Raw genomic sequence first — 27,060 nt, forward strand, 5'->3', positions numbered from 1 at the left:
TGTCTATAGACTGAGACCTCTGAAACCAGGAATCCTCAAGTAAACTTTTCCTCCTCTACAATTGCTCTGGTCATCTTTTAGTCATAGCAGTGAAAATGATGACTAATACAGGACCTGAACATTTAGACCATAGCACCAAGCCACAGTGTTATCACGAGAAACCACAAAGGCACACGTGAATAAAATCAACTCTAAGACTCTAAAGCTCCAGATTTCAGGATCACAGCATCCGTCCTTATGAACTTATGGAACACTTCATTTGAGTCTGTTTCCTCATCTGTAAAATGGACAGTCTGAACTGACTAAAGGACTTCAAAGGTCCTTATAGCCTGATTATTCTCCAATACCATGGAGAAAGCTGTTCCACTTTACCACGCCATAGGGTGGAAGGGGTTTTCCGGCTGCCTTTGCTGGTCACAGGCTCAAATACTTCCTCTTCTTTGGGGGATTTGGGTAGGCTGTCCTGTTAAGATGAGATGATATTCTGTCTTTTGTAAAATTGGGCCTGTAGGATAAACTCCCAAATCCTTGGTCAAGTTTAAGGGAAGTGATCATGCCTTTTTGCTGAGGTACAGATCTCATATTACAGAAATATGCCTTCTCTGTAATATACTCTGACGAGGTCTCCAACCTTGCAAAGTCACATTTTGCTCTTTGCAAGACCATCCAAGATAATGCACTGGAAGGTGAGTATTTGACAATCTCATCAATGATGGACTTATGTTAACAGTGCCCTGTAGTTATACTATCATTCAGGAATTTTAAATAGTCTTCTTACCTTATAAGATTACAAGGCAGATCCTATATTACTAGTTAACTTGAGAAGAACCTTTTTTTCCAACGGTTCTTACTCTTGGGAAGTATGGCATAGAGTTGGTAATCCTGGAGGCTAAATCAGTATATCTGGGTTGAAATTGTCTTCTCTACTTAACCTTAGCTTTCTGTGCCTTACCTTTCTCATCTGCAAAATGGGGATAATAACAGCACATTATCACACTGTTTGAATGCTTAAAACGTCAAAACTATTATAGTTTATTAATGACTCTCATTATAGATGTTTTCATAAAAATGGTGGTAATTTCTTTCAAAAGACATTTCCCATCGCCTTCAATTCATGCTTCCTGGGGATCAATATACATTTAGATTTAAGAGCTAGAAATTGCTCACTGGGTTGGTGATAAAGTGACTCTGCTTTTCCATGCTTCAAGATCCTAGGCCTAGGTCTCCTACTCTAGGAAACTGGGAATATTTAAAATACTAAGCAAAACTCTACACTCTTAGCATTTAGAGTTATAACTAGACTTACAGTTGGTTGAGTCTCCTAAGCTTGTCATTGATGTGAGCATACATCGGGGGCACTTGGAGCGATAAGGGAAGGAGCTGGCCTGTCACAATGACCCGCGGATGCCACACTGAGCACACAGTGGTTACGAGTAGGATCCCTAGTCCCACAACGTGTGTGCCCACAGTATACAAGGCAGACCTGCATTCTTGGTGGAGCACTAATCAGTGAAGCGTGGTCCTTCCCTCCGTGCCTCCCTCTCCTACTGGAGAGCTGCGGTGGGTGCCCTGGACTCTCCTGCCAGTGTGAACACACGCCAACAGAAGAGCTCACTGCCACAGAAGGCACAGCAGCGCACTCTCACCTAGTTAAGAATGTTCGACGGTTCTCCTTCATATGGAGTCAGTGTCTGTTTTCTGGTCTTACATCATCATCTCTTTGATTCAGTGAAAAATGAAACTTGTTGATCCTCTAATACAAAGTATGTACAAAGTATGAAGTTGAAGTCGCAGCTCAAAGGAGCACCTGGTGACTCTATGGTCATTTCCTGCCCCCTCCCCCAACTTCTCTTTCTCTCTGAATAGAATGGAGCAAAGCACCATGGATAAGAGTGGCTATATCCACATTTACTCTGCAGTGGAGAAAGTTTTCCCGGATGGGTTATTAGATAATATTAAATATTTTCTCAACTAGATTCTCATTTACAGCCAGACTCTTGGAATACTAGAACAACCATACCTATGAACACACTCCAGTTTAATGACCCCATTACCTTAAAAATCTACACTAGTAATGAGAAATGTCCATCATGTTCTTAAGGATGAAAGTAATGGCACATCTTTGCTTTTGCCATGAAGGTAACAGGGGCTGAGAACGGTCCAAATAAAGTCAAAGAACACGCCTATTACCTGGGGCCTAAAAATCCATCTACATGAACTGAAGGCAACTGAATAAAGTCCCGGAGCTGGTTTCGTTTTTGTGGCTGTTGCATTTTTCGCTGAAGTCTCCAAATACACAGAGAAGTGTCCCAATCTGAAGCACAGAGTTCAGAAGCAAAGTCAATGACAGACTCTTCCAAACTAGCAGAGAACAGATAGCCCCATGCACAACTTTTCAAGATATTTTTTAAATGGGAAACTAACTTACTTGTATGAATTCACTATAGTACCAAAACCTGCTGAGAAAAGGAGAAAGAGGAAGGCATAAATATGGAGAGAGAGACAGAGAGACAAAGAGTGAATGTGCAGGCTAATATCAAATGGATGGTCATTAAAAATTCAAAATAAAGTAACAATTAGAACGTCTGCATTTCCTGAACACAGAAGATACTTCCTAGATAAAACTTGTATACACTGTCTTATTTAATAGTAGTATATCCATGACGTAAAGATCATTATTCCTATTTAACAGAGGGGAAAAGTAAAGTGCTAAATTTAAGTAACTAGCTCATAGTCATGTAGAGAGTTGAAGTTACAATTTAGTTCCTATTCCAAAACTCTTGTCTCCTAATTACCATTTTTAATGAACAAAACAAATTTAAAAGAATTTATTTAAAGTTTATTACAACCTCAGAGAGTTTTTTTCTCCCCACAAACACAAAGGGCACATGGTTTATTACCAGAAAATAAGTACTAATATTAGATTTGATAAATAAAACTAACTAAAAAAAAAAAAAAAAAAAGCACATAATCAAAAGAAATGCTTGAAGTAATTTAACAAAATTCAATATTTGTTCTTTCTGGGAGGTGTCTAAAAATTAAAACAAACTTGAGAAAACAGACCTGATGTCATCAAGCACACTAAAATTGGGCATAAAATAAGAATGCTCCCAGTCTAAGTCATTATGTATTGGTACTGGTCTGGGAATTCTGACCAATGTTTTAAAGCAAAAATCAGGAATAGAGTCCTAATTTGGGGGGTGGGAGAGAAAAAAACTATATAATTGCTTGCAATAAAAACTATTTGCTTTGTCGAAAACCCTGAAGAATTAACTGGAAACCTATTAGTATTCACAAGACAGCTCAATAAAGAGATTGGATGGAAGATGAACCTACAAAAATCAATAGCTTTCCTGTAGATCACTGATAACCAGCTCTAAGATATGATGAAAAATATTGGGAAAGCTCAATAGGTTTGTGTTTTCTGTCATTACTTATAGCAGAAGTGGATAATCCATTTTGGATAGAGAAGTTCGTTTTAGTATACTTATCTTTTAAAGTTCAGTAAACTACTTTGTTTCTTTATGAGGAGGAAAGTAAAGATCTCAAAATGCTTTTTGCAAGTTTTAGTCCTATTGCTGAGGTCAGTGCGGAATTCTTGCAATATCCAGTAAACATTTTTAAAACTACCCAAATAGTTACAGTTACAAAATTTTGTGAAAGAGGATCCTAGAGTCCTTTAGGAAGGTTAGGATAAATTAACTACTAGGGTTTATTTCGGTTAAGTACAGTCACCATTTTTGGCCCATGGAGGATAACTTCCTCTATCACGGTCTATTTCAAACCTTTTAAAAATGCTTTGCTTTTCATTCATGCAAAGATAATGTTCTCCCTATTCTATCAACATGAGTTCCTCTTCTTTAAAAAGCCCTACACTCTTCTATTGTTTCACCGTAGCCCTGTATCAGAACTAATTTCAAACTCCAGGATACAAATAGAACAGCAGTTCCAAAAGAAAGTGCTTTAGAAGGAACCTGAATGTTCAAATGCTACTTTCAGTTGTAGTTCTTTGCTGGCACCTTATTAAAGAACAGAGTAATGAAATCTCCATTTCTCCCATTAGTTAATTAGCACCTTTGCATCTTAAGGACTGGAAGCATTCATTGTACTGTTAACTACCTTGGAGTTCTCTCTCAAAAAATCCTTATATCTTTTTTAATTTTCCTTATGCATAGGTTTGCACAACTTTATGAAGAACAAACCTATAAAATATTCTCCCCTGAGCCCAGGCTAAATGTTACAAAATGAAGTGCTCTGACAGCTAAAGGTGAGTTCAGTGGACCAGTGCCCTTGTATTGATCTCTTATCTCTCCCGACACTTTTCTTCTAATCCTCTCCATAATTACATGAACTGCAAGAGCATTCCTGAAGCTGTCAATTTCTCTTGCATCCATTTTCAAATGGCCAGCGGAGAAGCAGGCTGGGCACTAGATCAAGCTGTCAATGTCCCCCACTCTGCTATCGACAGTCCTCTTGGCACATCTGTCAAGGGCCTCCTAGGGTTCTTCAAAACTCTTCTCCATTGGAAGAGAGCAGGAAGGGTGGAGAAGCCAGCAAAGTATTGATCCATTCTTTTAACATGCTAATTTGCCTGGGGCTGCTTCAGTCACTGCCAAGCTGGACACTTCAAAAGGAAACTGTTTTTCAAAGTGGAGATGTCTTTTTCAAACACTTAAATCAGAAAACAAATGAATCCAAGTATCAAGTTCACAGTGCAACGGGAAAGAGGTTGGCCAAACAGAAAAGGGAGAGTTGATACATAAAAAGGAAGCCTACAATTAATTGATGGTGACAAGGAATTTGGAAGTTTGAAACATATTCTAAACTTCTAAAGCCTGTGCGTATCACAACCAATTAGAATGGAACTTACTGAGTTACATTCATCTTTGGGAGAAAAATTAAGGCTGATATAATTAATCGGATGTAAAACATTAGCATCATTGAATGCTTGGTCATTTCCATAAATGAGGAAAATGGAAAATAAAACTGTTAATGTCATTGCACCGTTAACTAGACAGGAAGTGGGGAGAGATGGGGGGGCTTGCAGTATTATTGAAGTATTTTTGTTTACTGCCTCCTTCAGTATCAGTTTATCATTTCATTAGTGAAATATGACACAGATAAGAATACAGGGCATAAATTAAGTGTCTAAAGATTGCAAAGTATTACCATATTGTTTGTAAAAATCAAATCATCAAAAGTCTTGATTTGCTCGGTTTTCAGGTCATATATTTCTGGGGATATATTGCTAGTTGTGAAGGGTTATTAAAGGAAGAAAACACACAAAAGAGACGGTAGGACTCATAATGGAGAATCCACTGTGGAGGGCAGTAGTGGGAAACTTGGAAGTCTTACATCAGGGGACCTTCTTAAGGACAAAGGCCCAAGAGAAAAGCATTCCTCACTGGCTGGGTCTTAAGTGATCGTGAGGTTGGCCCATATTTACCTGCCATGGTATTATGGGAGGAAATCAGCATTCTGTTAACCTCTGACCCCTGGGAGCTGAGGCAGACAAAGGCCCAGGCTGGAGGCCTGGGAGAACACAGCCAAATGTCAAACAGCAGGGAAGCGCCTGTGACAGAAACATTTGGCTTGGGCGCTGCCAGCGTCATTGGGGCAAACTGCTATTCACAGAAACAAGCCATGAAGAGATAAGGCCATAAAATATGAACAAAACGGGACCTTTTTTGCCTTCCTTCTAAATTGTTAGTTTTATGGGACTTCATGCTGAACAGTATGAAAAAAAAAATCCAATTTGCTTTGAAGCGCATTAGTCTGTCTAACATCCTAATTATTGTTTACATTGCCATTTGCCTTCTATTAAGAATTGAATAATTACCCAGCACTTCATAGTTTAAAAATACAAGCAAACAGGATTATCTGGGTAATTAAGAAACTGTACCACAGCTTTGTACTGGTGTGGAAGATATCTGTACACGTAAGGGCAATGATAATTATCAATCAACTGACTTCAGACGGTATTTTAAGGATTTGGGGCAATTTGAGATCTGCAACTTATTAAGAAGAGGTTAGTAAGATCACCTTTGAGAAGTGTGGGTCTGTTTAAATCCATCCTTAGAAACAAGAGCCAGATCAGTCGTTGAATTTTCTCATCCACTAATGACACCAGAGAACACACCAAGTACAGAGCATTCTGTTGCTCTTTAATCCTAATAATCCATCCCAAATGGACTTTGAACAGCATCATCAAACTGTGTCAGGCCATGTGGAGCTAAACCAAAGCTCTTCCACATTTAAATGTTGTTTTAACTGACCTTGCCTCCACTTAACGACACAGCCACGTCTGGCTAGGCCTGCTATGCCATGCAAAATTAGTTTGAACTCAAGTCTAACTGAACTTCAAAAACATTTCATACAAAATCCTCTTCTTCTGGTTTATAGAATGCATATGATCGTGGTCCTTCTGAAGATAGTGCTGCTTCCCAGCGGAGAGCGGAGTTCACTGAGTAAGATAGGCAAAAGGGGCAAGTGCCCATTTTAGAAGGAAAGAAGTAAAAGCTGAATACATTTGGCAACTTTGGGAGAGAAGGGGGAGGGAACAGGAATTCAAAAGACAATGTTCAACCAAAAGTGAGCACACACACCTCATAAGGTGAATACGATTTTTGAAGAATTTTATCTGGGGATACCTAAGAGAAAATGAGATTTTAATTGTAATTCTAGATACAAAGACTGATATATTCATTCACAGATGCAGAAATACAGATGAAAGAGCCAGTGATGATTTGTATGCACATTATGCACTTTGAATATCTCATCTGTTGAAGGAGTAAATAGATCCCAACTCATTAGTGACCTCAAACCTTTTGTCAGAACTTCCTGAGACCTGACAACTCTTTTACAAAGAATTTCATCTTTTCCTTCACAATTTTTTTCAGCCTTTTGTTGGGACACTTCTAAACATTCCTAGCATAATCTGCATAGTGTCATCCTCTCCCACCTCAGAAAGAACAAGATTCCAGCTGAAGCTGTCGCTAAACAGACAAGCCCAGGGATTCACCAAGGCTGGGCTCCTTTTCTAAAGGTCAAAATGAAATGAGCAGCAGGGGCTTGGGTTATTTTGCATGGGGCAAGGAGGGACCTGAGAGTGACAACCAGCCACACTGGGGGGAGGGGAGGACGGGCACAAAAAGGGCCCTGTGCAAATAGTCGACCCTGGCCTCCAACCCCCAATCTCTGGAAGCATTCAAATCAAAACTGAATTAATTTGCATGGTGTCTAAATCACTGGGTTCTGCATAAACAGAAGGCGATTTTGGCTGGAGTTTCCAAAAGAAGCCCTCATTGCCTTTGTACGACAGGGAAATGGGTGTGCTGTTTTGCATGAGGGCCATACAGAATATGCAAATGAAGAATCTGCTGCCTGGAAAGGCAAGGCCGGGCAGACAGCTGAGGACCCACATTCGCCCAGAGAAAACTCCCAGTCTCCAAAGGGAGTTGTAAGCCGGCCCAACATGTTGGTTTCCCAGGAAGGCGAAATAGACCCTGAATATTCATAGAATGTCCATTTAGTCATGGGACTATTAATTATGCTCTAGATCATGGGACCAAGTGACCTCACCTGCTCTCCTCCTCAGAACAGCTCCAAGGTACCAGCTGTAAGGGGGATACAGTGAGGAAGGTTTTATGCTCTAAGTGAAAAAGATACAGTCTCTCTGGTCCAGGGGACAGCTGAAGCCTTCTTTAATCATTCCTTCTCACAAGCACAATAAAACTAAAGAGAGCACTGAGCCGTGTTATTGGACACAGATAACCAGTTTTTAAAAAGCTCAGTGCTATAAATTGCTGCCTAATTTTATAGAAATATTAAAAGGGCCGAATAAATAAAATGCCATTCTTCTAAACTACCTGAATCTCCTGGATTGTGAAAAAGTTTTCAGAGCTTCCTTATTTCATTGCAATTTGTAAAGCATCTCAATGTCCTGCAGAAAGATTGAAAACATTCTGTGTTGTCTGCCAGGAAACCAAAAGGCTCCTGGATTCCGCAGTGGTCTCAAACTTTTGAGGGTAGGAACACCATTTCCACACTTAAAAATTGTCGGAGATTGAGCTGGGGTGTGGTGGGGCACACCTGCAATTCCTGCAAATCAGGAGGCTGAGGTAGGAGGATCACAAGTTTCAGGCCGGTCTTGGCAAGTTAGCGAGGACAGATCTCAAAATCTCAAAATTAAAAATTAAAAGGCTTGGGGATGTAGCTCAGTGGTACCGTGCCACTGGGTTCAATCCATTGTACAAAAAAAAAAAAAAAAAAAAAAAAAAAAATTATCAGAGATGCCAAAGTGCTTCAATTTGTGTGAGCTGTGGCTATCAATATTTACCTTTAGAATTCCAAACAGAGCTGGGCGCATTGGCACACTCCTGTAATCCCAGTGACTCAGGAGGCTGAGGCAGGAGGATTGCAAGTTCAAAGGCAGCCTCAGCAACTTAGCATGGCCCTAAGCAACTTAGCAAAAACTTATCTCAAAATAAAAACAGAAAGGGCTGAGAATGTGAGGATGCGGCTCAGTGGTTGAATGCCCCTGGGTTCAACCCCTGATTCCATCACCCCAACCCCCCGCCAAAAAAAACCACAAATTTCCAAACAAATTTTTCAATCATTGAAAATAATACAAATCCATTCATAACACAAACATATTTTAATTAAAAAATACAACTATTCCAAAATAAGAAAATTAATGAGAAGATTCGCATTATCTTAATTATTTTTCTTCTCTCTTTCTCTTTCCCCCTGCATATCCCTTTGATATCTGGCTACATAGAAGATGAGTGGATTCTTATATTTGCTTTGTATTCAATGAATGAGGTATCACATGTCAGGTAGCCCCTGGAAAAGGGAATAGGCAAATAGCATCTTGTTATTACGAGGAAAGTTTTGAGGTTGGAAATCACATGAAAGGGTTTTTCACAGAGGAATCCAGGTAGGCCTGGCACTGTGACTTGGGGAATGGGAAGTTTGATAAATGTAGGCAAGACCGACCATTTTCACATGGTCTTTTCCATCACTCTTCCCTGTATGAATCGCCATGCCTTTGCCCCTACAAATAAACACAAAGACTCTACTCCGTAACCTAATCCAAAGGCTTTCACTGTAGGAGAAAAATGGATCAAATAGCTCATACTGTTACCATGTTTTTAATTAACAACCACAAAATCAGAGAAGTAATGTCCACATCCCTTGTGATGAGTGACTCCGATTCTGTGCTAACTCCTGGACATACGCATGCGCCCATGTATGTGTCATACATAATAACATACGACTCAGAATCCCCAATTTGCAAAAGTGTACCTAAGGTTAGGAAGTTAACTTTGTGTCTACAGTCACACATCTGGCTCAACTGGAAACTAAACCCATATCTCAAACTCTAAAAGCAGTCTTTAACCACTTATACTAACTATGTGTTCACTTCCTGCACTGCAGAGGAATGTTCAGGCAAAGAGATGATTCATAAACACCATAAAAATAGTTAAGGCCCAATTGAAGGAGGAATCATAAACTAAGACCTTGTTAATATATTAGTCACATTCAAAGATTTTGATATATCATGTTGACTTTAGAAAGCATAACCCCGCTAAATAAATGTTTAACATGAAATAGGTCAGAATTCCTTATGCATGTATTGATTTATTTATTCATTCATTCAATAAACATTTAGAAAGACTCCATATTTGTTATTTGTTCCATAATTGTTATTCGAGTTACCAGTTTGGCTATACCTAACTGCACTCATTCACTTACATTCTCATAAGGAAATTTAACTAAATTCATTTGCTCAAGACAAAACCAGAAAACAAGTCAAGCAAGATTAATTCCATTTTCTAAATAAAAATATGCAAATTAAAGTGCTTGTTTAAAAATATTACCAAGAGGAGTGGGGGTGTAGTTCAATGGTTGCCTAGCAAGCATGAGACCCTGGGTTGAAGTCCCAGTATCACAAAAAAAGAACCCCTCACCCCAAAAAGACCCCAAAGCAAACAGGAAATACTAAGAAAACCTAAGTAATCTACCAATAAGGGAAAGGCCAAATAAATTAAGGTATGTCCTTAGTAGACTACTGATCATCATCAATTAAGAATGAAAAAAAGCTATGTTCTCTAATATGAAATGATTTACATGATAGTTAAGCATCATAACAACAAGATAGCAATTAAAAGAATGATCCCATCTGTTTTTTTTTTTAAATATATGTGTAAAGGTGCATTTGGGTTACCTGACGAATAATGAAGGATGGTAACTCAAAAAGTTAGAATGAGAGTTTGAAAACTGAGTGCATGTGTAGGAAATGGAAGACTTTGCTTTTTACTTTATATAACTCTGCATTGAAAAACCTTCTGAAAAGCATGCAATGCTTTGGTAACATCACACTCATCAATTAAACGCAAAAAAAAAACAATTAAGCGAAGTTCGATCTGAATGTCAAACTTACATCAGGGCCACCTCTGCTCTGCACAGGGGTAACTGAACAACTATTTAAACAGTATTTTTCCAAAAATCTCAAGTGTTAAAGAATGATCATGTCTCAATTCAGTTTTGAAAGGCACAAGGAAGCTCAGTTAGACTAAAATAAGTCATCAAATCTTAAATACCATATTGCAAAAAAATCCCTGAGATGATTCTTATGTGATGCTTTAGAGAACCCAAAATAGAGACCATCCCATGATTCTCCCTCACAAAAGAAATCTGGTCACACAAAGAAGGAAAAATAAGAAAGGCTAATAGAAGAAGGACAATAATTAAGCTCTGCTCTTCTCATAGATAAAGAATGACGTTTCCAGTGATCACAGTCATGCTTCAAAGCCAGAGATGAAAGCAGCTCTGTGATTCGAGCAATTCATTCTTAAAGACAGGATTCAAAGGTAGAAGAAAAATTTCAAAAGTGGAAGGGATATGAAATAGCGTCTCTATGAATTACGTTTTAAACGCCTCCTTTCCACTGCTTCTTTCTCCTGTGGTTCTTCTATAATATGTTAGAAAAACAAAATAATCATTTTTTTTTTGACACAGATAAAGCTCTTTCCCTCTTTTCAGAGCATATATTTAAACTATTTTTAAGTCACCGAATCTTTTCAATCTTGTTCATTCTTCAAAGCACTTTTAATAAGATGCCTTTTGCCGATATGAACACATTATATATGTAATATATAATACAGGTTCAAGGTAATGCCTCAATTTATAGTAAAATTATATAGGCATTTTATGGTGCTGGGGATTAAACTCAGGGCCTTGCATGTGCTAGGCAAACATTCTACCACTGAGCTACACCCTCAGTTCAGTAAAATTATATATTTTAGCAAGTTTTGATTCTTGTGTAACTTAATGTTATCACGAGTATGATTCTTCAGCCTTAAGAGTGACATTATAAGCGTGCTTTCTTTTTTTTTAATGCCTCGCATTATTTTTATGTACACTCACCCACTGAAAACATTGCTTATTGATATTTCCAAAGAGTAAATATGGGCCTCTCATTTAATTTTTTTGGCATTTCAATTAAGCAAGAAATAAGTTTCTGAAGAATCTTTTCCTCTGTTCCTTCTGCTTACTATTTCTGAGGTACTGAAAATGACCCCCTAAACATCCGGCACATTTCCTAACCGGGGGCATATGGGAGGAAGACACTGGCGTTGGATCTGGTCTTTTCCTTGACAGTGTGATATGGCCTGGAAAGTGGACCAGCACAGCTAAATCTCCTGGGCACCCAATCACCATAAGCCCAGTCACACAATCACCTTATGAGGACCGACAAGTGGCTAAAACTCTTTGTTGTCCTCTGAGACCAAACCAAATCATTTCAGAAAATGCTATTCAAGAGCACAATGAACTTGCAGCTGCTGCGGGGGCAGAGCTTGCATCTCCCTCCGCTCTTGACAACTTGGGGGCAGCTCTTCATCCTTCTTTACATTAGCATGTACTGCTGGCCATAGGAACTGCAAGAGGAAGTGTAGTCCTGTCCCCAGGGTCCCTTGATGACTCCAGTGGATGACCAGGGTTAGATTCAAACAACAGCACACCCCAGGACCCCCGCCCGCCCTGGCCATTTTTACCCAAGGATCCTTTGTCAAACATTTTAGATCTTAATCAATCTTCACTCTGACCTCCCAGACCCCAAGGAAGATGGATGAGGAAGTAGGTGACCTTTCACCTGTTCTTCTATTTGTCCTGCCATAGTGGACCCATTGAAAGGACAACGGGGAGGAACCTGCTGCCAGAGTTCTGAAGACCTGGTCTGGTCTCCTTTATATCCCTCCTTAAGCTGTCTTTACACTCCCTTTCTTGTCCCACCCCCAGATCACTTGTCACTCTTTCAAAGGAAAGTTCTCTTTCTTACAGAAGAAACAGAGGGAGGGACAGCCAGAGAGAAAGAAAGAAAGGAAGAAAGATCCTCTCCAAATATCACTTTCAATATGAAATGTGAAAATGGTCATTATTCTTTGTTAGGTAAAGTATAGAGGGACGCTCCCTCTTTTTAGCCTTGACTTTGGAGAGGGACTGAGAGATAGATCTCTCTTTTATTATTTTAACTCAACACCCTTAAAGTCAACATCTATGACCTTGAGAAGGGCAGGTGATAAAAGAAATGTTAGTGTTCACACTTCTTTAGTGTTTTATGAACTACAAGATGACTTTACCAATCTTCTATCACAGACTCCTTACAGCAAGCTTGTGAGTTGAGAAGAGCTTTTCCTCTCCCATTTTATAGATGAACAAACTAACATTCAGAGGGCTTAAGAAATGTGCCCAAGGTCATCCAGCTAGGTGACCAAACTGAGACGCATTTCCTTGTCTCCACATTCTTTCTGCTATGCTCAGATGCTTCTCTGATACCAGATACAACAGAAGGATGTCAAGTGCCAACCATTTTTATTATCCTGGGATTTTTACAGTGTTGAGTCATCCTTAAAAGTCTCACTAAGCTTTGGATTTTAAAAAGCCATTGTCTTTCAAGTTTTTCCATCTTTCAAAAATTCATCACAGATTCTCACTTGGTATAAATAAAAACAAATGAGCAAATGAAATGCAAGGTTTTGTGTGAGAAGCGTCTTCTTGAAAGAGCTAATAATTTTACGAGAAAAAACAAATGAAAACCCTTTGTAGCATGTATGAAAACTCTGAAAGTTCTCAAAAATGGCTTAACCAACCTTCCCCTTGCATTACATAGCTGGGTTTGTTAGAAACAGTTCACTTATAAATGGACTGGGTCTGAACCATGAAGCCCCTCCCCTTCCATGAATCACATGATTAACTGGATTCCCAAGATGATTTCCATAAAGCAAACCACTAAAATGTTCAATTGCCTTTACATCCACTTCGCCCTCCATCTTTTTCTCTTTTCCTTCTAATTTGGGTTGTAAAAATGTCAAGGAGTTGCACAATGTGGCAATGTATGAGTTACTGGGCTCTATGACAATTGAAAATCAATGGCATTAGTTACAGGGAGATGAGCTAATGCTAGAAGGGTGAGCATTTTAACAGGAAATGGAAGCCAATGTTGGTTTAAAAAATTATATGTATATATATATATATATATGAAAAAATTATATGTATATATATATATATATATGAAATCTTGCCATGGGAAGATGTACAAGTCCCTGTCTTACAAAAATTGAGAAGGTAGAATATTTTATTCTAAAATACGATAGGGGTGTCATTGCCACGTTCCTGCTTTGACCATTGGAATTTAGTTGCCAATAAAGAATGTGCTCACATGTTTTCTAATATCAATGCCAGAATATTCTTCAGTTTCAATTCTGTACAGCTTATGAAAAGCAAATGAAAATGCAAGAAATTAATCTTTATAAAAAACCCAAATTCCAACTTGCAAATTTTCAACTTTACAAGTTTCCTTTTACACTCAAGTTAGAAAATAGCCAGCCTTTCTTCTGTTTTATTTACAATGAAATTAAAGGAAAGTCACTATTAGCTACTCCTAGAAATAACTAGAGTGAAACATCAATGACACTTTGGGAAAGTACAAACCAAGAAAGGAAAAATGTCTAAATTCGTAATGCAAAACTACCAAAAACGCAATTTTTTTTTTTGGTTGTGACTGCTGGCTCCCGGTCAATCAAGTGAAATGCCCCATTGTTAATCCCACCCTGTCATTAAGATGGTTGAAATGCCAGACAAATTGTTTGGCAGTCAGTTATTTCAGGCTCTTTAATCACCAAATCAGATGAACCATGTGGCAATCCAGTCTACAACTCAACAATCACCAGGAGAAAAGATTAGTCTGATCTCTTCTCTAGGGGGGACCAAGTCACAGTGCAGCTGTTGAGTAGTAACCATCACCGGCTAGGATAAGCAGCATCAGACTAGTGATAACCACTGAAAATAAACACCAAGCAAGACAAGTTTAAGATAATTAATTTTTTGAGACTTAATCCACATAGAACATGAACAATCCATGGATGTGTGGATTACTTTCATTCCTTACTCAGATGTAAAGCTACCACCAAGTGAAAGACTACAAAATTCCCAAAATTCTGACAGACAGGGGGAAAGAGACTAGACTGAATCGTGTACAGTGAACTTGAGGTGAGAAAAATCATGTGAACAGCCTCATGTGAACAGCCATCAACATGATAAAAAATGCATTATTTTTTCAAAAACTTAATTACCAAAGTGAATCACAGTTTACTATCATCTCTGCCCACAGAGCAAATAAGGCCCTCACTAACTCTATTATCAGCTCCTAAGAGAAATGAAGAGGTCTTTGGTCAAGATTTAATTTCTCTTGGAGAACCCATGGACGGGTGTTCAGTCGAACAGAATCTACTGGAAAAACTGTCACTACACTCCATTGGGCCATTCACTTCTCTACTCGTCCACAAGGCAGAAAAAGAAAGAAGACATGGACTTTCTTCACACAGGGTGATATTAAAGAACGTCAAGGCACTGGAACAACACCATCGTAATTTCACCTTGGAATCGTTCATGCACATATATTTAAGATAAAAGATACTCATCATCTTTGTCATCTGACTAACTCTCTAGAGAGGAAAACTATGGCTCAAAAATGTGCCCACCTCTTTGAGTGAGGATCAATCAAGCCCACTTCTTCAGCTGGTTCATTTACATTTCAGAGGGTGTATCAAGCCGGTTCAGATCTAAGTGCCTGTTAGCAAATGTGCTTGGCCTTGGGCTGATTACAGCAGCATCATTTATTTTGTCAGTATTAGAGACGTCTCAGCCTTGCCACCTGGAGCTATGGCACTTACTCATTAGACCCCTCGGTCCCACCACATCCCACAGGGGCTGCTAATGACTGGCTTTACTCCATTTAGTCTCATCTCTGATTTAATTATGTGCACTGAGCCCTAATGAAAAGTACAATATGGCTCCTCTTACCTTGGCATTCTCCATTCTGCTCTTCATGCCCGGCATTGCACAGGCAGTTGCCAATGGGCACCAGCCATTCACCATCTGCCCCACAGTACATTTTTGGCACATCCTTTTCTTCTGAGTTGTTGACACAGGAGCCTCGAACTTCCACCAGGGAAGAAGTATCAGCCCCGGTGATGGTGTCTGGAAACTGTGCCAGATTGCGGACGGTGAGTGGACACTTCTTATAGAACACGCGGACGGACACCAGAGCGATGCAGGCACCCACGTCCTGAAACGCCAGGTAAAACCCCTTTTTGCTCAGTGGTCCTACATCCCGGATCTCAGTGTTCAGCTTCATGATTCTGTCACCTATGTCCACTTGGGTGAAGCTCTCATCCGCAGCGATGGTGTCAATCTTGGCAAATTGGCTCTCTCTGATGAAACGCTCCTTATCGTTGTCTGACTCATAGTAGTACAGATTAAAGGTCTCCTTGCAAGTCCCCATGACGCCCGGGAGACTGTTGCAGTCCCTCAAGGTGAACTTGATTTCGATGTACACCCTCTGAGCCCCCTCTCGCGTGATCCAGTCAGTTCGCAGCCAGTTGTTCTGACTGGGCTCCATCACGTTGCACACCTGGTAGGTCCGGATGGGTGTATTCTTTTCATCCATGATACTCACTTCCTCCCACTGCAAAGACCCAGAGGGAACGCATCAGTTACAAAGTCTCATCAGTCAGTGATTTGCCAATTCTATTTTACCGTCATAGGACATGGATTATTTTTGTTTCAATAATTAATAAAACTACTGAGTTCCAGTCCTCAGAAATAAAGCATCCCTTGGGAGATCAATCTTTTTTTTTTTTTTTTTAATTGTTTTGCTCTTTTGCCTAAAATCCAGAAGCAATAGTGGATTTATTGCTTGTGGGTTCTCAGTAGTTCCTTGTGGTGGTCTAACAACCTCAAAGTCACCTATCACAACAGCTATAATTTCAAGTGGTAACAGTTCAAATTTGCTCATAGATGAGGAAAAAAAAAAAAAAGGAGAGACAAAAAAAAAAAAAAAAAAAAAAAAACAACCACCAAAAACTAGTAAGTGTATTATTTCAACCACAGAACAGAGACAGGCAAATCGAGGGCAGGAAGAGTAGATCTTGCCAAAGGAAGACAATTATCAGATAATTAGTAGTGCTCCCGTCAAAACTTTGCTCTTTGATACCTAAAAAATAGTGTCCACTGAGTTTTCTGGCACCATCACTGCTGTTTAAAGGGGAAAAGAAAATCCCATCATCCTGGGTTTTGGTAATTCTGGGAAGACAGTAAATTTTATGGTTGTGTTTCTCAAATCCACACTGTCACGCTAGCGGAAGACTTTTCAAGACCAGGTTTTCAGTTAAAAAGTTTGTACATGTTCTTACTTTTGAATGAGATACATAAGGAAACAAGAGTGAAGAGGCGCTTTGCTTCTACCTCTTCTACCTCTTCTTCTTTTATATTGAAAATAAAATTGTAAGTGATATTCATGATTGGAAGCCCAAGGAAAGTAAAGAAGGACTCCAGGGTCTCCTTTGCTTTCTATTTTCCCACGCAAGGATACTCTAACAGTGGGACAATGTGAACTCAGAGGAATCCACCGTGATTAAAGTGGCAATTTCACTTTCAGTATAGTTTTAAAAAATAATCCTGAAAGCAAGAAGACACTTTGGGTCCTGTACTCTAACTCCTACTAAGTTGGTAGGGAGTCTCCAGTTCTTCATTAACATCCACAGCAACGCATTAATATAGATCTGGCATAAATCACCTGAAGTATCTAACACATGAATGTAATTAGAAGAAAAAAAAAAAGATAGTTTAAAAAATTTGTATTCTACAATAGCTCCACTTAAAGCTCCATTCAATCCAATGAAGTGCAGAGAACCATAATGTACCTTTTAACAGGTTTCCCATCTGTGCATTGGAAAACTATTAATGGATGGAAATGTTGCTATGGAAAGGGCCATAATCCATAAAATTCTGTATTCCTTTCATCTTGCTACCATTATAGAAGTTGGAACTGGGAGGGGGGGGTTGGTGATTAAAACGGCTTTTTATCTAGTAAGCAATAAATCACCAGTAATTTCCTTATTTTGGGAAATTCATGTAAATCCAAAAGGAGATCCTGCATCTTCAAAAAGACCTGCTCAGCGTGTTTCTCATCTCACAACAAAGGGAAAATGGAAGGACCCATTTCTCAGTGTACAGAGAGGCATAGAGTTCACAGAGGATAATTCAGGCCTAGTGTAAACTTTCCAACTTGAGCTTAATTGTCTAACCACGTTGATCAATTCACCAGAACAATGACGTGTCTTCCCTTAGTTTTCTATTGTACAATCAACATCAGCACCTCAATATACTCTTTTAAATGAACACTGCTAAGAAATTAGTTTTTTGTTTTTTTTTTTTCCTACAAGTTGCCATTAGGACCCATCATTTCCCATTAGTCTCATGTTCTACACAGTTGTTCTCATGAATTGTCTCTGACTCTGTCTCATATCTTACTTGGTGGTATTGTTAAATCAGATTTCTTCTTAAAAATAACACCAGTAACGACTACCAAATGTCATTATCAGACAACTACCCTAATTTTCTGGCAAGGATGTGAAATGTTCTAACTATACTCAGTATCTCCCTAACTAGAAAGAATTTTTAACAGTCAATCCCTAGTTGCTACAAACCCAGTTCATCCTCAACTCTAAACCTGAAAAAGCCTTCCTCAGTGATAAAATCTAGAGCTTACTTAAATGTCATAATTTGACATAATTTCTCAATGGCAGCTATGTCTTTTGGAATGACTAATTCTGTTGCATACCAGTAAAATTTCATTTCTAACTTCTAATGTTACTTAAAATGTTACACATCTAATATTTAATGAAAATAAAAGGTTATCTATATCAGCTAACAGAAAGATCTGTGTTTTATACAGTAAGCTATCCATAGTATTTTTTTTTAAATTAGATTTTAAGATAATTAAGGGAGTTTTGTGTCTATTAAACATAACCAGGTTCTCTTTCAGCAGTTCTTTGAGGGAATTGAAAAGAAAGGGGGGGGGGGCGAAGGGAAGAAAGGAAGGAAGGAAGAACATTTGTAGCATAGTAAATTGCAATAAAAGCTGTCAGGAAACTGGATAGACCATAGACTGTGCTCCCAAATGTGTCCCTCCTTGTTTTTATGTAACTCATAGTCTATTTAGTGGAATAAGTTAGGGTCAAAAGCATACTAGGTATATTCTCTCTTCAAACCTAAGAGCAAGCAGTAAGAAAAATAAGACTCATTAAATTTATTAGTACAAGTAAGGGCAACTTCCACCCTCAACTTTGCCAGAAGCACTAATCCATTTTAACCTATGGAGTAACACCCCTACGATAGCCTGGGAAAACCCAGACTGAATCTGTGACCTTTCCAGGGTATTGGATTAACTATGAGTCTCACTCTCGCCAGATAACGCTGTACCTTTCTTCACATTCAAAGGATGAGGGCAATTGCCTGCAATCAGCGGTGAATACAGCTTGTCTACACCGCCAGAGGCCTGCCAATCACTCTCTCTCCCCTTGAAATCATGGTTTTGGGGGGCAGACTAGAATTTTTCAGCAAAGACCAAACCAAGGGCAGGCAGTCAAGTTCAGGCAGAAAAACAGGAAGGCAAGGCAATCTTCATTTTATTTCACATAGATTACAGGCCTTGCTTGGATTCTTCATTTTTATGACTATTTTTTAGCCCAGTCTCATTTTTGAAATGCATCTTCTATAACAGTTCCTATGAATCTCCTCCCCAATCCTTTACTGTTTATTTAGTTGCTGCGTGTGGGACCCCCATGCTGGTTACTGGCATTACCATTTTCTCCTGGAAGATATACCTAATCTTTCATTCCCATTGCTTCTAATCAATGGACTCAAGCATAAACCATCAAGTAGGTGAAGTTTGGATGACTTCCCTAATTTTAAAAGGATAGGAGAGTTATTTTAAGGTGGCAGAAGTCAGAGCTACATGTTGTACAGATTTCTTTCCAAAGTGAGTCATCTGGACTTGCTATTAAGGGGGGTGGGAGAATGTGACCATAGACCCAGGAACATTCTGTTAAGCTTCCCATGGAGGTCATGCTACAAATTTGAGAAGAAATGAACAGGAATATATGTTCTTTCATACTTTATAACCTGGCCTCTCTCACCCTTAAAGATTCAGATTCCAGATACTCAAACTTTTCACATTTGACACCAACAATATACACGCTTGGGGCTTTCTCTGCATGCAGTATGCCCCTGGCTCAGGTTCACAAGGCTTTTTCTCAGCCTGTAAAAGAGAACAGCAACTGATTTAAGGTTGTGACAGCGAGGTTGGGAGCCTCCTGCCACTTATATAGGGGCAATTAGAAATCTTTTCTCTCTACTATCTCTATTTATTCATTTTCCTAATCTGAAAGCAGAACAATTGCTCTAAAATTAACCCTGTCAGGACTCATGCCCATCACAGTAATAGGCATAATTTCTAATTTGGTCCCCAGATCGTATTTCTTGTTGGTATTTTAGTTTTAAATAGGCATCTAAGTCTATGCCTCCACCGATCTCCTAATTTTGAAACCCCTTTCTGCCCTTTTGGTTTCTAGTTCTTCCATGACAGCGCTATCCAAGGGAGTATAGGATTTCTCCAACAAAGCCTAATTCACTTCATAGGCCACAGCGGAAATCTGACCCCCTCACCACAATCACCAAGAATCAAGCCATTAGGACTTTCAGAAACTTGCTAATCACTCCTTTTTTACCCTTTCCATCAGAGAGCAACTCAGAACTTACCCCTCCTTCCAGAGGGCTTGCTATCCACCCAAGTTCTCCCTGAACGGATCTGGAATCCAATAAAGTAACTGCAAAAAAACAAAGGAAAATAGATTAATTTCCAATTGCAAAAAGGCAATAATACAAAAACCATTTGCCTGAGCGTTTCCATATGTGCTCAGGGTGTGCATATCCAACTATGATCAAAACCTAAACTTGGTCTCACTTATGTAAATAATCATTACTCACTTGATCTTCTCCCTTCTTTAAATCTACAGGTTCTTATTTATTTAACTTGCATAACATTTAAAATTCCATCCCAGGTCTCAGTTGATTCATTTTCCAAAAAGGGTGAATAGTACAATTCGAAATTCAAGTACAATTCAAAAAAACAAATACATCAATGTAGGGCAGTAACACTCCAGAGCAAAATTTGCATTCATCTCTGTCTGGTATCTACTAGAAGTATTTGTTTTTGCAGGTTTCAGATGACCATATAACTCCCCATCATGGTGACAGAACCATAAGTGAATTCTATCAGAGAGTAGCCAAAGGGTCGTGGAAAAAAAAAAAGCTCTCTCCCCTGACACTCCTCCCCCAAACAAACAGGCCCTGGAAGTGGTATCCCCTGCTTTTTAAATATCAAAGTTTCAGGAAGATGGAACGCCAGACATGTTGAATTCGAATGCAAATGCACTCAAGTATTCTCCTTTCCCGGGTCTTTTGGAGGACAATCGGAGACTCGCCTACCGCCGCGGAGGAAAACACTGGTTTGAATTTTAGGTATGAAGTACTGCCTAATGGATATGGGACGCGTGTGCCCCAAAGCTTAGGGGGAAGGAAGAGTGCCTACAGAGCTGCCTTACCCAGCTTAGCCTGGAATAGGGCTAGGTACCGATGACATTGAAAGACACGCAATGAATTCGAAATCTCTCCACATTCCCTTTCCCACCGCGATCTGCAGGCCTGGGGGTCGAAAGGCCCATCTCAAAGGAACCACTGGGTTATTAATTTGATCAGTGAGACAGGCTCTTCAGGTTGGGGGAGGGGTGGGAATGGGAGGCCTCCATCCTTGCTCATGCGCACCCCAACTCAGTCTCACCCCCAGGTTCCTGAATTCTACCCATTTCCCCTCTCATTTCATCCCCAAATTAAGGGAGTTAAAATCAGTTTCGTTCCCCTAGTTTTCATGAGGAGCCTGAAATCCTGGGGTGTGTTAATTATTTTAAAATGTAGAACCTTCCCTGGGTCGCTCCCGCCGGGAGTTGAGCCCCCCTCCTCATTCTCTCTTCTCTGTCCCTAGAGAAAAGCCCGCTACATCCATTTGGATTTATGTAAGGTGGATTAGGGACACAAAGGGAACAATAAGACCCAATTTACAAAAAAAGGGAGGGAGTAGAAAGGGAGGGTAAAAGGGAGAAAAGGAAACGTGATGGGAATAAAAAGCAACAAAATGAATTAATTTTTAAGGGAAGGAGGGGTTGGGGAGGGTCGTAAACCCCCTCCCTTTGCATTCAACATAAGCCCACGGTTCCATCAGCGCCTTTTTGTCTAGGGCTCCCAAGTTTGGTTTCCAACAGAAAAAGCAAGGTGAGGGGAAGGTAAAAATAAAGAAAGCAGTCTCTACGCCTGCGATGTGAGAGTGGCCTTAGCGGACGTCCGAACAAGTGCGCAAAGTAGTCACGAAAACCCGAGACCCAGAATTCCGCTCAGGGGGATGACCCTAGAGACCGAGGTGAGGCGGCCGCGGCGGCTGGGCTGGCAACTCAAGGCCGGTCGGGTAGAGGGGGAAGATCGAAGGGCTAGAGAGCGCCCCTCCCGTTCTAAGCAGTATCTAAGGGCAGGTGTTTGACTCTCAGAGCCTCGTTCTGGAGAGCTCTGGGTACCCGCTGCCCAAGCAAGGCTAACTAAGTTGGTTTTTGGCTCCCTCCTTCGGAACAGGGAAAATGATAGTTTGCTCAGGGATGTATGGGCTGAAGTCTGGGGAGGCAGAGATGGATGAATGGCTGGATGGATGAATGTGGGGAGAAGAGTAGATGAGACGGAAGCAAGGCTAGATGCACGCAGGTAGGAGCATGAGCCTACGTTAGGACACAAGCACACGCACTCGGGGCACACGCGCGCGGGCAAATCGTCCGCGTCCGCGTTCACGCGGGCACTGGTTTCCTACCCGCATTTGTGCGCGCACATACACAGACGCACAGATTCACACTCATGGACACAGCTCCCCTTTCTCTGGACCCAGAGGAAACTAAATGATCCTCCACCCCAATCCCTACACAGACACATGGGCACAGACAATCCTCCCAGCACGTCGGAATAGACGCGCAGAAAACAGCACCCAAATGGGTTCCGTCGCTCATGTTTCCTTTAAACTCGCCAAATGTACTATTCTGGGTTGAGAAGCGAAAACTCGACTACGTTCAACTTGCCGGCGCGTTCCCCGGGTGGGAAGGGCAATCTGAGGAGCTCCGGGCTCCGAGGTCGGCGATCTCACCCCTGGGGTGTGGGGCTCAGCCGAAAGAAAGGTGTCTGAGGCTGGTTGCTAGAAATCAGGTCACAGGCGTCCGACGAGCGGCGCCACGACCGCTGCCCTGCGAAGGCCCGGTTGCCGAGTCCCGGGAAACGCAGGGCTCGGGAAACTTTGCAGAAACCCGGGCTCCGAAGGCTTTCTTAAGAACCCGGGAGCACTAAGCCCTCACTGCGTTCCAGGCTTGGGTTTTCCCCTCGCCCAAGGGTGATAATAAGGAGGGGGAGGAGGGTGGTCCACAATTTTTTGTTGTTTTGTTTTCGAATCCTGGCATTGGCTCCAGTGCATCCCCTTGGGGCGCCCCGAGCCTCCTTGCCAGAGGATGCTGATAAACTTTGGCCTTTGACTACAAACTTGGACAGATCCGCCACTTGCACGGGTCACGGCCTCGCGGCAGGCTACTTGGCGTTTTTCCATCACCCCTTCGCGGATCGAGTGGACCCGGCACCCTTTTCCAGGGTCGGGACGCACCGCTCACTCCAGGCTCTCTCCACATCCACCGGCCCTGCACTACCGAAGACCATTTACCCGCGGATCGTCCCCTGTCTGTCCCCGATCCAGATAGGCTGCTTCGTTCTTACCTTCATTTGCCGGGTATACCCTGGAACCGGTGACAGCGTCGCAAATCCCAAAGAGAAACGAAAAGAGGACGAAATAGAAAATCCCAGCCATGGTTCGCCGGTGCCAACGCTGCTCCTGCCGCTTCTATCCCAGTGGAATAAATGCTTAAGTTAGGAGTGCAGCAGGCTGAAGACATTGCCAAGAGGGCGGGCCCGACCCGTGACGTGCACCCGCCAGTCCGAGGCCAATGACCAATGACGGTGCAGACTGGCTGGCCCGGCCTCGCCCCCAAGCCCAAAGCCCGCCCCGAGGCCCCGCCCCCTCCCGGCTCCGCGGGGCGTACGGTCTCCCGGGGTTGAAGCGGGCCAGCTCGGCTGGGTCCCCGCCCCGCGGGAGCGTAGCGGCCTGATGCACCGACACCAGGGTCTAGCCCCTGGACGGCGGAGGGAGATTCAAAAGACTCAATTGACTGTGGGAACCCGAGAAAAGGTTGGCAACCTTCCTTCCCCTCAACCGACGGTTTGCGATGTAGAAAAAGGCTCTTGCTGAAATAAAATAAGTATAAAGTTGACCAGCCCCTTTGCCGCTGCTCCTCTCCGAGGGTCGGTTGCTTGGCGTCCCGCCTGCACGGTCAGGGGCTGCACGCTTCCTCGTGCAGGCCGCCTCCGCTCCCCTCTGTTTCCTTGTCCTGTTTTGTGTCTTTTTATGGCGCTCCTCCGTCTGAAATGCTTTTGGGGGGAGTTTCGTCCTTCCTACCTCCCGAGCAACCCAGAGAGCGGAGACCAAGTCATCCCCAATCCAGCCCCCAGCGTGGCTCTGGTCACTACCTCAGAGACTTAACCCAGTGACTTTCTAGCGCCAGGGAATCCTCCCTGGCCCGGTCCCAGCGTTCACACCGAACGTCTCACCGGGGACCCGGACAGGTCTCTCGCAGCACCCAGATAGCAGGAGACAGTCTCGGCTCCAGGGAACCAACTGTGTTTTCTGGGGGGAGTCCCTGGAACCCGATTTAGCAATTTCGGGACGCAGTGGACAGAAGCAAAGGGCGTGTGAGTGCGAGGACTTGGAGTTGTACGATAACGCAAAGGAGGCCCGGAAGGGGCCTGGAGCTGCGGCGGTTGCTGGGCGCTCCGACCGCTCCGCTGCGCTGATCCGGACAGTTCTCCCTGCCCAGGAGAAGGTGGTGAGCGGCCAGACGCACAGAACCCGGGCGGCCGCCCTGGCCGGTCTCCGCAGTGTCGCTGTCGAACCCGCCGGGCGTGCTGGTACCACTGGACTGTGATCTGTCCTCCGATGCTCGGGTCTTGAGCGCAGTCACCTGAGCGTCTACCGGTGACTGAAGCTCAGCAGCTACCCGGGGACCAAACCCCAAAGCATCCTCCCCGGAGGCGTGGAGGGACCCTGATTCTCAGTTTAAAACACTCCGGTCCTCCTCTCAGGCGGCCTCTCCTCTGGTTCCCTCCAGGGCAGGGCTGGGTTTTCCTCTGGAGTCTGGGTCCCAGCGGGAGTGCTACTGCCAAGAGGTGGTAGCTCCTTCCAGCTCGGGTGGCGGCTCTTTGTGAACCAACCGCGCCACCTGCCGGCCAGACTCTGGCGTGCGCGGCCCTGGAGGAAGGGTGAGCGGACAAAGACCGAAGCCACCCGCCCGCCCCGCAGGGAGGTGGGACGCATCGCTGGACTTTTATATCCATCTGCCCACGTCCAGCCCACACAGGCCACTACTACCGTATGGTGGCGGGAGGCAATCGAGAGGTTCTTGGAGTCCTGTCGCGCCTTCCGCCACCTCGATTATGAAAGATGGACTCGGAAAACGTTTCAAGGAGAAACTTAACAGCTGACGTCCGAGGGGTTGCTTGAGTTCCTAGCTGCTCTCCCTAAAATCGAAAGTCCGAGCGGTGCAGGGCAATGTTCAGGAGGGAATAGGTCCGGCGTCACTGGCCGCAGTTTTAGGTCATTGGCCTCGGCAGCAGATCCTATTTCCCCCAGAGGCTCAGACCTCTGCAAACCTCCACTACAGACATGGGCGACTTTGACTTTTAAAGACCAGCGCGCTTGGCGAGACGCTGAGCAGTCGCTGTGAGTCGGTGGCCTGGAGGGACAGCTTGTACAGCTCTGGCATTTTGGCTTCTCGGTGAAACACCTACTGAAATGTCTCCGTCTGGGGAAGTGGATTTCAGTTTATTGTAGCCACTGATTTTACACAAGTTAAAGGGGAGTGGGGATATGCACAAGCGATGTGTGTGTGTGTGTGTGTCTGTGTGGTGTGTATAAATTATTTAAAACAACCGCACTAAGTCCCTTTAAGGAATGTATTTCTAGGTTCTTTCATGTGCCTTTCAGAGTTCTACAAGAAAAGAAGATGAATATTGGTCCCTGTCATTTGGCACACAGATTCAAAAGAAAAAAAGAGCAATCCAAATTATTTTTAAAACATTTTTTTAAACAATAGATGCTGGTTGTTTCTCTGCAGGAGTGAGAGGTTTGCATGTATCTGTGGTTGAAATGGAAAACTGACTGCCTGCATCATTAGAAACAGAAAAATTTCTAAAATGTGTACCATCCCCCCCAGGATATGCACACTGAATATTAAGCAAAGTCTTTTTCCAGCCACAGCCGCCTGAAAGCAAGACATCGTTTGCTAGGGTACAGTCACTGATCCCCCTTTTTCCTGTTTTTCATTTCAGGGCTCAAAACTGCCCAATAATCAGGTGAAACCAAGAAGCTGGGATTGCTGACTGGGAAAATCTGCACTCCAACTTCCCTTCTGTAAAGCATTTCTGGGCTGCAGATCAGAAATGAGCTGCTGTTCATTGTGACTAGCTGGAGGAGAATTCTGTCCACTGCCATTACCTAGAGGGAAGGAGTTCTAGCCTCACAAACAGGATTTCTTCTAAAAATAGGGCAAAAATGGAAACACCATCATCAAGGCAGAACCCTCCCGGCACCCCATAATCTGAAAACACCCTGGAGTTTTCAAACTTTTGAGTGTTTACAACCAGTCAGTGGAGTCATAAGCACAGAACCCCACACAAAATAGTACCCAAAATCACGTACTTTTAAAATGAAGTAGCTTGGCTCTTCTGAGTAAAACAAGCCACTCAGTGCTGTAAGAATGCAGGGGTGCTTTGAATCCACTAAGGGAAAACTCAAGATGTATCTGCTAATAAGCTTAATGAAAGAGATTAACTAAATGACTTGACAACTGTAACTTTTTCTCATACAGTTCCTAACAAAGACTTAAACCACAAAATACACTGTCCATATTAAGTTGAATTAAGGTTGAATTTCAAAGATATTTCTAATATGCAAAAGACATTTTTAAATGGCCACAAGAATCCCAGATTTTTGCCTCCAAGTGGAGGGCCGGTTTTGCTGGAGTAATGAGAAGGGGACCTTTGACCTGTGGACAAATAAGCTATGATAGTGTTTTTGTAGACAACCAGCAATAGATAAAAGAGAGGGTGAGAAAGAGAACATGAATCCATTCCATGTTTTCCTAGGCACCGGTGTTAGGTTTTATAGGTAGTGTAGCCTGACTTCCCTGGATGTCAGTCTTTATATCAATAAAATGCAGCACACCCACAGTGTTCCAATGATGCTTTGTCATTTCATTTCAGACGTCCCTAGGTTAATATGCTCACTGGACTTTTGCTATCTGTATGTCTTTGAGTAAGTTCCTTAACCTCTCTGCAATATGGCTTTCTTTCTGTACATTGTAAGTGATTTTTCTAAACATTGAATGATTTTATAGAATCACAATATTTTATCTGGCACCTGATAATAGCTATTTTTACTCATAGGTATTATCTCCTTAAGAATTATTT

At 42.1% G+C, this 27,060-nt stretch overlaps 1 protein-coding gene across 1 annotated transcript in view; it reads right to left on the minus strand.

The window, feature by feature from the left end:
• Epha4 (EPH receptor A4) overlaps nt 1-23,389 on the minus strand; it is a 127,612-nt gene extending 104,223 nt beyond the window's left edge. The window contains exons 1-3 of the mRNA XM_047545155.1: nt 23,257-23,389; nt 20,167-20,234; nt 15,367-16,030 (exon numbers count right to left, since the gene is read on the minus strand). Of these exons, the coding sequence (XP_047401111.1) occupies nt 15,367-16,030; nt 20,167-20,234; nt 23,257-23,347 (823 nt within the window). The 5' untranslated portion in view covers nt 23,348-23,389. The remainder of the gene's footprint in view (nt 1-15,366; nt 16,031-20,166; nt 20,235-23,256) is intronic.
• Nucleotides 23,390-27,060: the final 3,671 nt, after the last annotated feature.

The sequence above is a fragment of the Sciurus carolinensis genome, chromosome 3 (assembly GCF_902686445.1).
Source record: "Sciurus carolinensis chromosome 3, mSciCar1.2, whole genome shotgun sequence".
NCBI classification, from domain to species: Eukaryota; Metazoa; Chordata; class Mammalia; order Rodentia; family Sciuridae; genus Sciurus; species Sciurus carolinensis.